This window comes from Crocuta crocuta, unplaced genomic scaffold, assembly GCF_008692635.1.
Source record: "Crocuta crocuta isolate KB4526 unplaced genomic scaffold, BGI_CrCroc_1.0 scaffold28, whole genome shotgun sequence".
Lineage (NCBI taxonomy): Eukaryota > Metazoa > Chordata > Mammalia > Carnivora > Hyaenidae > Crocuta > Crocuta crocuta.
The window spans coordinates 8,044,981-8,057,758 of record NW_027533256.1 but is presented as its reverse complement, the minus strand read 5'-3'; the positions used below and the strand labels follow the sequence as shown (position 1 = coordinate 8,057,758).

The following is a 12,778-nucleotide window of genomic DNA, read 5'->3' as shown; positions in this document are numbered from 1 at the left end:
CAATCCCTCCTGGCTCCTAGTAGAGGCCTTTCTGGTGTCAAGAATTTCTGGAGTCTTCTGATGTGAGTGTGGTTTTTCTTTAACTGGAGTAGCTCCGGAGTTAATGGTCCAGTCTCATCAAGCTGAACTAAGACCAAGACCTCCAACTGAGCTTTACTCAGCCCGCTCTGAGAATCTGGGTGAAGTGTTCCGTCAATTTCCGTTTCTTTTTCCCTCAGCATTTTCTTTTTAACAGAGCCAAGGAGAAACCGTGGTAATGGGTGTTATGGAAACAGAGCACTGACCTAAATTCACGTTTATGTAGGAATTTGGTGAAGTGCTTTATTCCCTTTTAACAGAGTTTTAAGTGGTTAACCCTTTTATGTCATTAGTGTTAAAGGTTTCTAAACTCTATTTGATTTTGGGTTGTGGATATAGTTGGAGACTACTTTTGGTTGTACTTCATTTTTTTTTTTCTACTAGCAATGTCTTAACTTCATCTCTTGGTTTTTTATAGTGTCTGTTCAAGAGAGTTTGGAAAGAAAATTTGGGAAGCACGGTGGAACTATTCCCATTGTGCCCACGGCGGAGTTCCAAGACAGGATATCGGTGAGTGTGCTGTGATGGGCCTACGCCTCCCACACCTGGCCAGCTCTTCTGTAGACCCAGGCCAATTGATTGGGCTTACAGGGGTCAGCAACAGGACAGCAATGATGGGATCTGTGCGTGCTTTGTACACTCCTCTCTCACTACAATCCAAATGTGGAGTGAGAAATTTAGTTTAAAATAAATCCTGAATGGTTCTTCCGGTCTTGATACTTCTGCAATAGAGATGATTCAACAGGTGGTGCTTACCTAATTGTGATGAAGTACTGTGTAACTCTTTTTTTTTTTTTTTATGTTTTATTTCTGAGAGAGAGACAGCGTGAGCAGGGGAGGGTCAGAGAGAGAGAGGGAGATACAGAATCTGAAGCAGGCTCTGGGCTCTGAGCTAGTCAGCACAGAGCCCGACGTGGGGCTTGAACCCATGAACTGTGAGATCATGACCTGAGCCGAAGTCGAACGCTTAACTGACTAAGCCACCCAGGCGCCCCGAATTACTATGTAACTCTTAAGCTTTAGAGAAATAGAAAGAATGAAGAAGTAAACGGTAGGGGCGCCTGTCTGGCTCAGTCAGAAGAACACGCGACTCTTGATCTCTGAGTCTTGAGTTCAAGCCAGCTTTAGGCGTAGAGATTACTTAAAAGTAAATAATTAAGTGAACTTCCAGGGGGGAAAAAAAAGAAAATCTTTAAACAAAATTAAATTGAACTATATGAAGAATTGAAATTGCTATATGGACATGAATAAGAGAGTGAAAGAAAGCAGGTAAAAAAGGTATGTTGTGAATTAGCTCTTGACAGGACCGAGTAATAGTGCTCATATGCCATAAGAGAACTTTCCCTAAATGACAGAGACTTGAAAAGCAAAGTCGGGGCGCCTAGGTGCCTCAGTCGGTTAAGCATTCCACTTCAACTCAGGTCATGGTGTCACAGTTTGTAAGTTCTACTTCAGATTTTGTGTCCCTCTCTCTCTGCCCCTCCCCAGCTCACGCTCTCTCTGTCTCAAAAATAAACATTAAAAAAGTTTTTTTTAAAGCAAAGACATAGGAAATAGACCTAGAAAGGCAAGTGTTCAATCTCACTGTTAAAGAAATACAAACTAAAATAAGGTTTCTTTAATATATTAAACTAGCAAAAACAATTAATGGATCTTACACTCACCATGTCCATGGTGAAACAATTGTACCTTTATTTTGATGACAAGGCAGATTGGTGCAGCTCTTCAGAAAGTTTGAAGAGCTATTACGGTTTTCCTGCCATCGACACTATCATGACAGCCCCCCTGCAAATTCATCCTAACGGAAATAATTCTAAAGGAGAGGAGTGGCTCCATGCAAGATGACATCATTGGAGCAGTGTTTGCGGTCAGGTTTTTAAATTAGGTTTGATTTAATAGTCTACATATATATAGCAGGAAATATATCTTCTTCTGAAATACTCAGTCAAGGAAAGTGTTGTAAGATTATATTGCAACATGGGGAGTGGTGGGGAGTGTGGGTTTTGTTTTAAAGGAGACAAGATGCTTTGGCCACTTGGTATTAACTGTTCCCCTAAATGAACCTTCATTTTTCTTGGAGTCTGTGTCTGTTAGTTGGGTCCGTCTGTCCGGGGTGCCCTGACCCGCTGCCTGCTTAAGTAACCCACCCGTGAGGGTCCCACCGGAGTAGCCCACATCCTTCCATCACTCGGATCCAGGCGGCACTTGCTACGGCCGCCGCCCTTAGATGGGCTTCTTGCTCCTCCCTGTGGTCGCCAGTGTCCCAGCACAGGCCTGGCTCACAGCTGTCGCTCAGACTGAAACCTGGAGTGGGAGTGCAGAAAGAAGAGAGCCAGTTAGGTAGGAAGGCAGCTCTGATGACTTGCTTTTTATGCTCTTTGAAGTAATCTTTGCCCAGGATATTGGTCTTAAGTGTTTCAAATCCTGGACTTTAGTGCCGCTTTCTTACTGAATGACTTATTGCAGGAGTTTTGTGATCAGTATCAGTTTAAAACACAGGAATTTTTTCTAGTTCTCCCTCCGCAGCCATGCCCTGGCCCTGCCAGGCCCCACCTTATTGACCGTCTTTGCACTGTCCCTCGTCTTTCCCTGGATGTCCTCTGTTCTCTAAATTCCACATTCCATCATTACAGTCACTCCATCGTCTTGTTTTGCTCAGCACAGCCCTTTGCTGACACCTGTACCCTCCTGAAACCCAACCGTGCCCCCTCCACACTGGCACCCCTGTAGCCATAATCATGACCACGAAACTTGAGTCCACAGTCAATGCCGTCTGGCAGTTATCCTACTTTTCCCTGGTCTTTCACTTTCTCGTTCCCCTAATTGGCTGTATCACATGTGCTCCTCTTCCCTCTCCCCTGCACTCCAGCACCTGACCTGGGACCTGTCCACAGAGAACACAGCAGTCAGAGAACTTCCCGGCACCCAGCTCTGGGCGCCTGCACCGTCTCCTCTCCCCTCTCCCCTCGTTACAGAGCGACACTGTGCCTCCGTCCAAGCCCGTTTTCACCTCCCCTCCATCCCCAGTCACTCCTGTCAACATGCCAAATGCGGTCTTTAAAAAATAAAATCCATCTCAATCCCAGCTCCCTTCCAGACTTTGTTCTTGCCACTTTTATTTCCCTTCCCCTCATAGCAAACACCCTTCAGAGTTGTGTGCACCGTACCTCCAGCTGTCCTGGGCTCCTCCCGCCCTGCTGCTCCTCCAGAGCTGTTCTTGTGCAGGTGGGCGATGGTGCCAGCGTCGCCAGATCCAGTGACCACTCTTCTGTCCGCAGCTTACTTCCCCGTCAGCACCTGCTGTCGCGAGTCCTGGTTTCCCCTGCAGTATTTTCCTCTCCTAGCACCCAGGAGCCCACACCCTCACTGGTTTCCTTCCTGCCATGCCCTCACATTGCCTTCTGTGATCCTCACCACCTCTCCACACTCTTAACATGGGATGGCCTTGGGCCCTGAGTCACGGCTCTGTCTGAACTCAGAATTTTGGTGATCTCACGCAGACTTCTGGTTTTCAGTCCATGTATATAGGCTGCCTCCCCCGACTAGAATATAAACTCCAAAAGAGCAGAGAATTTTCATTATTTTGCTTTCTGCTTTGTCTCCTGTGCCTAGAAGAGTGCCTGTCACGTAGTAGCTACTCCATAAATGTTTGATGAGGGAGAGAAAGGCAGTACTCCACCTGTAGAGCAAGTTTTTTCTTCTAACTTGGTAGGCTAGATCAAGGTTTGACCCAGCTGTTTGTTAATAGATACAAATGTTGCAGAAATATACCTTCTGTTATAGAGTGCTAACTACATGAAGGTCAGCATAGAAACATTTGGTTGTGTCTTTTTTTTTTTTTAATGTTTATTTTTGAGAGAGAGAGACAGTGCGAACAGAGGAAGGGAAGAAAGAGAAGGAGGCACAAGATCCAAAGCAGGCTCCAGGCTCTGAGCGGTCAGCACAGAGCCCAATGTGGGACTCGAACTCATGAACCGTGAGATCATGGCCTGAGCCGAAGTCAGATGCTTAACTGACTGAGCCACCCAGGCGCCCCAATTGGTGAACCACTTTTAAGTTTTCATCTGGCATAGCAGGATATGTGTTTGTTAGCTTTTATTTACTTCTTTATATCCTTATTTATTTGAGAGAAAGATGTGCACACATGTGCACCTACACACGAGCAGGGGAGGAACATAAAGGAGAATCCCAAGCAGACCCCACTCTGTCAGCACAGAGCCCAGTGTGGGGCTCCATGTCAGGAACTATGAGATCATGACCTGAGTCTAAATCAGAAGTCAGACACTTAAGCTACTGAGCCAACCATGTACCCCTGTCCTAAAATTTTAGAAAGCATTCCAAAGAACGAATTAGATACTTAGAGGAATCCATTGATACAAACTACTTATAGAAATAATTGGCATTGGAAAGAGATGACCTGACCTGGTGGTCCAAGGCCTGAGGTTATATTCCAGCTCTGAAAATAGCTGTCTGGGGCACCTGGGTGGCTCAGTCGGTTAAGCGTCTGACTTTGGCTCAGGTCATGATCTCACGGTTCGTGGGTTCGAGCCCCGCGTCTGGCTCTGTGCTGACAGCCAGCTCAGAGCCTGGATCCTGCTTAGATTCTGTATCTCCCTCTCTCTCTGACCCTCCCCTGCTCACACTGTGTCTCTCTCTCTCAGAAATAAATAAAACATTTTTTTAAAAAGTTTAAAAATAGCTGTCTGTAACTGTGGCCGACTTCTCTAGTACTCAGCTCCCTCCTCCGTGGAATGAGGGGCATAATTAAAGCGCTGCTGAGCTCTATCCAGCTTTAAAGTTTGGGGGTACTGCTGAGTACACAACCGGGATTCTGCCACAGAGCCGCTGTCAGAGAAAGGGCCACTCTCCTTTCTGTGCCCTGTGCAGTGTCCCTTTTAGCCAAGGAGGAGAGAGAAACACGTGTCACTGTGGGTCGTCTGCGCCTCAGATGGGTGACCAGTGCTGGTCTCACTATTCGCCCTCATGTTTCTTGTGCATACTTTTCTGTGTACATTGTTTTGCCATGATCTTATTTCAGGAGTATCTGTTTGCTGTCAAATGCAGTGAAAACTAAACTGGGGTTAAAACACAACCATTCAGGGGCGCCTGGGTGGCTTAGTCAGTTAAGCGTCCGACTTTCGCTTAGGTCATGATCTCGCAGTTCGTGGGTTCAAGCCCCGCGTCGGGCTCTGTGCTGACTGCCAGCTCAGAGCCTGGAGCCTATTTCAGAGTCTGTGTCTCCCTCTCTCTCTGACCCTCCCCTGCTCATGCTGTCTCTCTCTCTCTCTCTCTCTCCTAGAAATAAATAAAAATATTTAAAAATAAAATAAAAATAAAACACAACCATTTAAATAGCTATCAAGATACCATATGGAAATTAAATGTATCTTTGCCAAAAGACAAAACAATTCTGTTTGGCGGTGTATTGACTTGAGAATCCTTTGTGCTCTTATAACCGAAGCGTGTCTTTGTGTGATTTTGTTAAACCTCTGTTCTTTTTCCTAATAGGGGGCATCCGAGAAAGACATCGTGCACTCTGGCTTAGCTTACACTATGGAGCGTTCCGCCAGGGTACGTGTGCAATGCTGTTTGCCTTTCTGCTGGTGACCCAAGACACAGCTCAACCGTGTTGTCACCTCAGCGGCCACATTGGGTGTGCCGGGTAGAAAACAGCAGACTGTTTGCATGTTTTTCATTCACGTAAAGCAAAATGCTTGCTTGTTCAGTCTTATGATGGACAGTGTTCTCAGGGGTCTTTAATATGTTTGCCAGGTTTTGGGAAATTAATAATACCAGGTGAGGTGGGAGTGATGTTTGGCAGTTAGCTTTAGCTAGAGATCATATAGTTGGCCAAACTGGATTGCGGTTGAGTACAGCGCTCTATTATAGCTGCAAGAAACTACCTCACTATAGAATTTGGTATAAGCAAAAGGTTTTTTGATCTCTTGGTCCTTATTTTAAGACCTTAAATGCAATTCGAGTCCACTTTCCCTAATTTCTTCTTGCGTTCAGACTCTGTCCACCCACCTTTAAGTTGAAATAGCATAAGCAGATATTAATGATGGTGCTCGTTGTTAATTTGTTATAATAATTTGTTGTCAATACAATTGATATACCATAAGTTCACCCTTTTAAAGTCTACAGCCTGCAACCTAAGCATATTCACAAAGACATAGCCGTCCCCGGGCACTACAGAACATTGTCAGTACCCCATTCTTAGTTTTATAAAATTATACCCCAGTATAACGAGGAGCTTGCTCCAGATAACAGGGTGTCTAAAGGACACAGAGACAGCTCACATCTAAAGAGCAACTTCATACTGCTGCCTAGTCAGTGACGTACGTGGGTTCCCAAGAATGGGCCCTCCCTGACGGGGTTCAGTGCCCGAGGCCTGCGCTGCCATGGTGGCAGAGGCTTCTCTCACCCGGCCTGCGTGTACCCCGCGTGTTCACTTCACCGTGTTTTCTCCTGCCTTTCAGCAAATCATGCGCACGGCCATGAAGTATAACCTGGGTTTAGACCTGAGAACGGCTGCCTATGTCAACGCCATTGAGAAAGTCTTCAAGGTGTACAATGAAGCCGGTGTGACCTTCACCTAGATGAGTGTGGCTGACCTCTTCACTGCCCTCTTCCCTCTTCATCTGCAGACCCTTCACAAGTTTACATGTAACCACAGGAATATCTCTCTCTCTGTCTCTCTCTCTCTCTCTCTCTCTCTACTTAATAGATAATGGACATCATTCTCAACAAGTCAGTCCAAATCAGCCCCTTTGAGGAAAAAGAAATTAAGGTTAGGGGATCATGTACAAGCTGAAGAATATGAATATGAATACGAACGTAGAAATTACCTAAGCCAGAGAGCCATTTGGGTATTTTGCCTTTAAATGAAAAGTCCTTTGCATCCAGTTGCACCACCTTGCTCCACGGCCACTTCCCAGTACAGCTGTGTCGTCCAAGAGCAGTCAGTCACTTCCCACTTCAGCTCTGGACAAGTCTGAGACGTGCTGTAACTTGGACACGTCTAAGCAGCAGCTGTGTGGCATTTTCAGAAGGTGGCATGGTCCTCAAGTGAGTTACTGGTATTTTTACATCAGCAAACTAACTCAATTTTACAGATTGCAACAAAAATGAAAGCTATTTCTCTTTATGCATTTTATTCTCTTAGAATAAAATAAGTACGTGCTGCTGTAATAAAATTGCCTTTAATCACTTAACAAGCCTAACCTTGACTCAAGCAGTGAATGCCTATAAACATAATAAATGAAAAAGCTAAGTATTTTTATAATATAAAACAGTATCATTTATAGCTTATCAATCATGTATTGTCCAGCAAAAATAAAAAGCCCGATGGAGAATTAAGTTATCTTCATAACTGCAAATGATGGAGGCTATTTTTGTTAAGACTGTCAGAATTCACTAACCACAGTATGACATAGAGTCCAAAGAGTGCAGTAACCTCCTTACCATGTTAATTAATCGTTCTCTGTTGAAGATCTACTGTGTTGTCTAATTGAACAATAATTCAAGTAGAGCGTCCCAGAAAAAAACCACTTGGGCTCCCACTTTGGAGTCTAGCTGGCGGCTCTGAGCCGTGCCAGTGGCCCTGACTCGCCCTGACTTTGTGTCCTCTCTTAGAGGCCTGTATTCTGCACACAGCTTCATTACCAGTGGGCTGAAAACGACCTTGGGTTGAGTGTTTTGTTTGGGAGTTATTTCACCAGGGCCTTTTGAACAGTAGTGTCCCAATGAAGTTCTAGACATTATTTATGTAAGAATGAGCTTTTTTTTAAAAAAACAATATCCTTTCAGAAATTTCTAACTACTTTGTAACTGCATGACTTAACCTGGTGATAAAAGCAGTTATTAAAAGTCTACCTTTTCCAAAGCTTATGTTTCTCTTCTGTGTTTTTATGTTTGATAGTACCTCTTTTAGTAAATAATAAAACTGCAGTTGGGTTTCTAGGATTTTTGCAGCCACCACCTATGTAACATTTCTTTCCTCTATATGATGACCTTTCTAGATTTTATTTGTGAATTACTTTGTGCTTCATTCTCTTGAACAGGATCAATGGCTATTCTTGGAAGAGGTTCTAGGGCTCAAAGCTTATATACTGAATTCTTAGTGTGTCTTTTTAATGAAGGAGGTTTTCATTGATTAGGGTTTTGTTTTTTATAATTTAGCCACAGAATGTAACAACTTAAGGCAGGCTACTAACTGGTCAGCAGAACTGGATCCTAGACCCAACTCTGCTGGGTACTTAGCTGCCAAATCTGGAACTCTGAGCTGGACTCTGTTTTGTCCTGATTCTGTCCAGAACACCTCTGCGGTTCTGAGCACCAAGTCAGGCAGCGGATGAACAGGCCCCCTGGCACCACGGGCGCAGTGAGCCCTTCCTCAGCTGGTCTGTCTACTTGCGCTCTGGGTGGAGCACTAAAATGGGGGGTGGGGGTGAGAGGCAAACAAGTCCCAGCGGATCTAGAGCAGTACCGGGTGGGGCAGTCAAATCAGGTCATGTGCAAGGAGGAGGATCAGTAAGTCTTCCTTCCGCTGTGGCCTGTGGCTAATTAGCATTAGGACTCATTTATAAGTGGTTTTTTTAAAGATTGGATGCACATTGATGTGTGTTACTGAGCCTCGTGTTAGAAAACCAGGTTTGTGTTTGCTGGCTCTATAAAGACAGCACAGTGCTGGTGTCAGCTCTGGCTTCTGGGGATTGGAGTTTGAAAATTCTGGTCAATTAGTCCTTCAGCTTCACCGAAATTTTCCGGTTTATTTACTTGTTTATAATTCCTTTAAAAACTTACATATAAGACTCTAAAGTTAAAGTGCTTCTGAAATAGCCATCAACAGCCTGGGTTACACTTGAAGAATGCTGCCTCGTGAACCCCTACCCCAAAATGTGTTTAATTAGTCTGATGGGGAAATGAGACACAAAAGCTTGACTTGTGGATGGTGGTGGTGGTGGTGGTGGTCTTGTTATTGTTTTAAGCGGTGCGTCTGGCATTTCAGTTTACTAGGATTGGGGATTTATTTTAAAACAAAACAAAAAAAAAACCTTAGCATCTTAACTCACTGGCTTTAGTAGGTAAATCCATCAATCCCTAAACTCTCTGGTAAACTTGCTTAGCGGTGCTCTACGTGAAAATAGCCAAAAACACGGCACATGAAGAAAGCTACATCTGTGGACCTTGTGCAGAGACCCCTGCAAAAGAGTTTTCTTTAGGGTTTTTTGTTTTGTTTTGCTTTGTAATACAGGTGTTCTGGTTGGGTTTTGGGGTTTTTTTCCCCCCAAATAAGTTTTACTGGCTTCTTTGTGTTTTAATCCAACCTTCCACAGTGGTTTAGGCAGTTTCTTAACCTCAGCACTATTGACGTTCAGGGCCAGGAAGTTCTTTGTTTTGGGGGCTGCCCTGTGCTTTGTAGGGTGTTTGGCAGCACCCCTGGCCTCTGCCATTAGATCCCAATGGCATCCCTCAGATAGGACAATCAAAAATGTATTCCCATTGTCAAATGTCCCCTGAGGGGTGCCTGGTGAGAACTCCTGGTATAGAGAGCCCAGCAGTTCTNAGCAGGAGAGGGTCAGAGAGAGAAGGAGATACACGATTGGAAGCAGGTTCCAGGCTCTGAGCTAGCTGTCAGCACAGAGCCCATGCAGGGCTTGAACCCATGAACCATGTGATCGTGACCTGAGATGAAATCAGATGCTTAACCGACTGAGCCACCCAGGCGCCCCTAAATGTTTCGTTTTCTTTTTTTTTAATTCTTTGCTCATTTTTTAATTAGGTTATTAAAAAAAAAAAAGTTTTTTAATGTTAGAGAGGGAAGGGCAGGGAGACAGAGGGTGACAAAGAATCCGAAGCAGGCTCCATGCTCTGAGCTGTGAGCGCAGAGCCCGATGCGGGCCTCAAACCCACAAACTGTGAGATCATGACCTGAGCCAAAGTGGGACGCTTTACTGCCTGAGCCACCCAGGCGCCCCTAATTGGGTTGTATTTTTGTTGTTGGTTTGTAAGAGTTCTTTATATTTTCTGGATATGTGACCCTTATCAGATACATGATTTATTGATACTCTCTTTCGTTACATTGGTGTGTCTTTTCAATTTTTTGATGGTATTCTTTAACAAAAGTTTTTTATGGGGCAGGGAGTTATTTTAGAGGGAGGCAAAAAGGGGAGGGGGCAGAGAGAGAGAATCTCAAGTAGGTTCCACACTCATCTCGGAGCCTGATGCGGGGCTTGATCCCAGGACCCTGGGATCATAACCTGAGCTGAAATCAAGAGTCGAATGCTCAGGGGCGCCTTGGTGGCTCAGTCGGTTGAGCATCCAACTTCGACTCAGGTCATGATCCCACGGTTCGTGGGTTCGAGCCCTGCATCGGGCTCTGTGCTGACAGCCAGCTCAGAACCTGGAGCCTGTTTCAGATTCTGTGACTCCCTCTCTATCTGACTCTCCCCTGCTCATGCTGTTTCTCTCTCTCTCTCTCAAAAATAAATAAAACATTAAAAAAAAAAAAAGTCAAATGCTCAACTGACCAAGCGACCCAGCTGCCCCTGTTTCGTGTTTTTTTTGATGGAGTCCATTTTATTTTTACTTTGGTTGCTTTAGGTGTTAACAGCTAAGACACCATTGCCAACCCAAGATTACACAGGTCTGATGAATAATAACAAGTGTTTAAAGAATTAACACACACCCGGATGAACACCAGGTGTTATATGGTGTTCCATATATGGTTATATGGAAACCAACTTGACAATAAACTATTTGTAAAAAAAAAAAAAAAACACAAATCCTTTTCAAACTCTTCCAAAGAAATAGGTGAGGAAACACTTCCTAACACCTCCCAGGGGGCCAGCATTATTCTGATGCCAAAGCCAGACAAAGACATCACAAGAAGAAGACCACACCAATATCCCTTATGAATGTGGACACAAAACTACTCCGCAAAATACTAACAAACCAAAGCCAACAGTTCATCATGGGTGTTACACATCATGACCAGGTAGGACTTCTCTCAGGAATGCAAGGCTGGTGCGACATGAGATTCGGCACTCCATTAATAGAATAAGGGGAAAGCAAAAACACCTACTAACCATCTCAGTAGATGTGGGGAAAGCATTTGACAGGATTCAAGACCTCATAACAAACCACGCAGCTAGGAATAGAAGGAACCTCTAAACAGGTTATAGGCATTTACAAAAACCCACAGCTCCCATTGTACTGGTAAAAATCAAAGTGGTATCTACATGCAGTGGAATATTACCCCTGAAAAAGAAAGGAGTGCTGATAACATGCTACAACATGGGTGAACCTTGAACACATGCTACGTAAAAGAAGCCAGATGCAGGTCATCACATATTGTAGGAGTCCTGTTCCATGCTACATCCAGAACAGAGAAATCCATAGGTACAGAAAGCAGATTTGTGATTGCCAGGGTGGAGGAGAGCATGGGGGTGATAAAGGAGTCATTATTTAATGGCTATGGGGTATTTTTCTGAGGTGATAAAGTTTTAAAACTAGGAGTGACAGGGCACCTGGGTGGCTCAGCTGGTTAAGCCTCCGACTCTTGATTTCAGCTCAGGTCATGAACTTGCGATTGTGGGATTGAGCCCCACATCAGGCTCAGCATGGAGCCTGCATGGGATTCTCTCACCCTCTCTGCCCCTTCTCCACTTGTGTTCGCTTGCTCTCTCAAAATAAATAAACTTTAAAATAAAGACCTAGGAGTGATGGTTGTACAACATTGTGAATGTGCTGCCACTGGACTATACACTTTTAAAACAGTTAATTGTATATTATGTAAAATTCACCTAAATTAAAAATAAGTGAGAGACTACAAAAAAACCACTTAAAGTTGAACCTCAGGAAGCATCCAGGGAGTCTAGCTGCAACTTGGCCAGTTTCCTTGGACACCTGTTCCCAGCAAGTCTCCTGCGGAGCAGAATGGCAGCGCATCCTGCTCTAAGCACACCCTCCCCTGGGAAGCCTGTAGTACCAAGTACTGGCACAGACCACTGTGCTCAGGGAGCTGCAGGAACCTGGGGCTGTTTGGGCCTTTTGAAGCTGGTGGGACAGATCGAGGCCTGGGTCCGCCAGGTCTCCCCTGGAGACGGCAGGGTCGGCATCCTGGAGTGGTGGTCCTGTGGGTTAAGGAGGCTGTGCCAACATGAGGTGGAAAGGCTGTGGTTGCCTGGATATTAGAACTCCTGGTTGACATCACTCAGCACCTCGAATGGGATAGCCTGTTGCCTCTGGCTTCTGGTTTTTTGATGAGAAGTCACCTATTTATCTCATTGAACCTCCCTTTCATATGATGACTTATTTTTGTTTCAAGAGTCTGTCTCTGGATTTGAACAGTCTGATTAGGGTATGTGTAGGTGTGCATCTATTTGAGTCTTCCTACTTTGAGTTCATTGAACTTGGAAGTCTAGGTTAGTTAAATTGTCATCAAATTTGTTTTCAACCATTATCTCTTCAAATACTCTTTCTGCCTTTCTGTCCTCTCTCTGGTACTCCCATCGTACATAAGGGAGCACTCTTGACAATGATCCACGTCTCTAAGTCTCTTTTTTTATTTTTTGTTTTCAATTGTTTTGCTTTCTGTTCCTTAGGTTAGATAACCTCATTCAGTGTATCTTCAAGTTCATGGATTCTATCCTATGCCTGCTCACATCTGCTGTTGGGCCCTCGAATGAATGTTTTC

The 12,778-nt window shown here is 44.5% G+C and overlaps 1 protein-coding gene across 1 annotated transcript in view; it reads left to right on the top strand.

Moving 5' to 3' along the window:
- GLUD1 (glutamate dehydrogenase 1) overlaps positions 1–7,968 on the top strand; it is a 40,664-nt gene extending 32,696 nt beyond the window's left edge. The window contains 3 exon segments of the mRNA XM_077746457.1: positions 497–588; positions 5,587–5,649; positions 6,558–7,968. Coding sequence (XP_077602583.1) covers positions 497–588; positions 5,587–5,649; positions 6,558–6,677 — 275 coding nt within the window. The 3' untranslated portion in view covers positions 6,678–7,968.
- Positions 7,969–12,778: the final 4,810 nt, after the last annotated feature.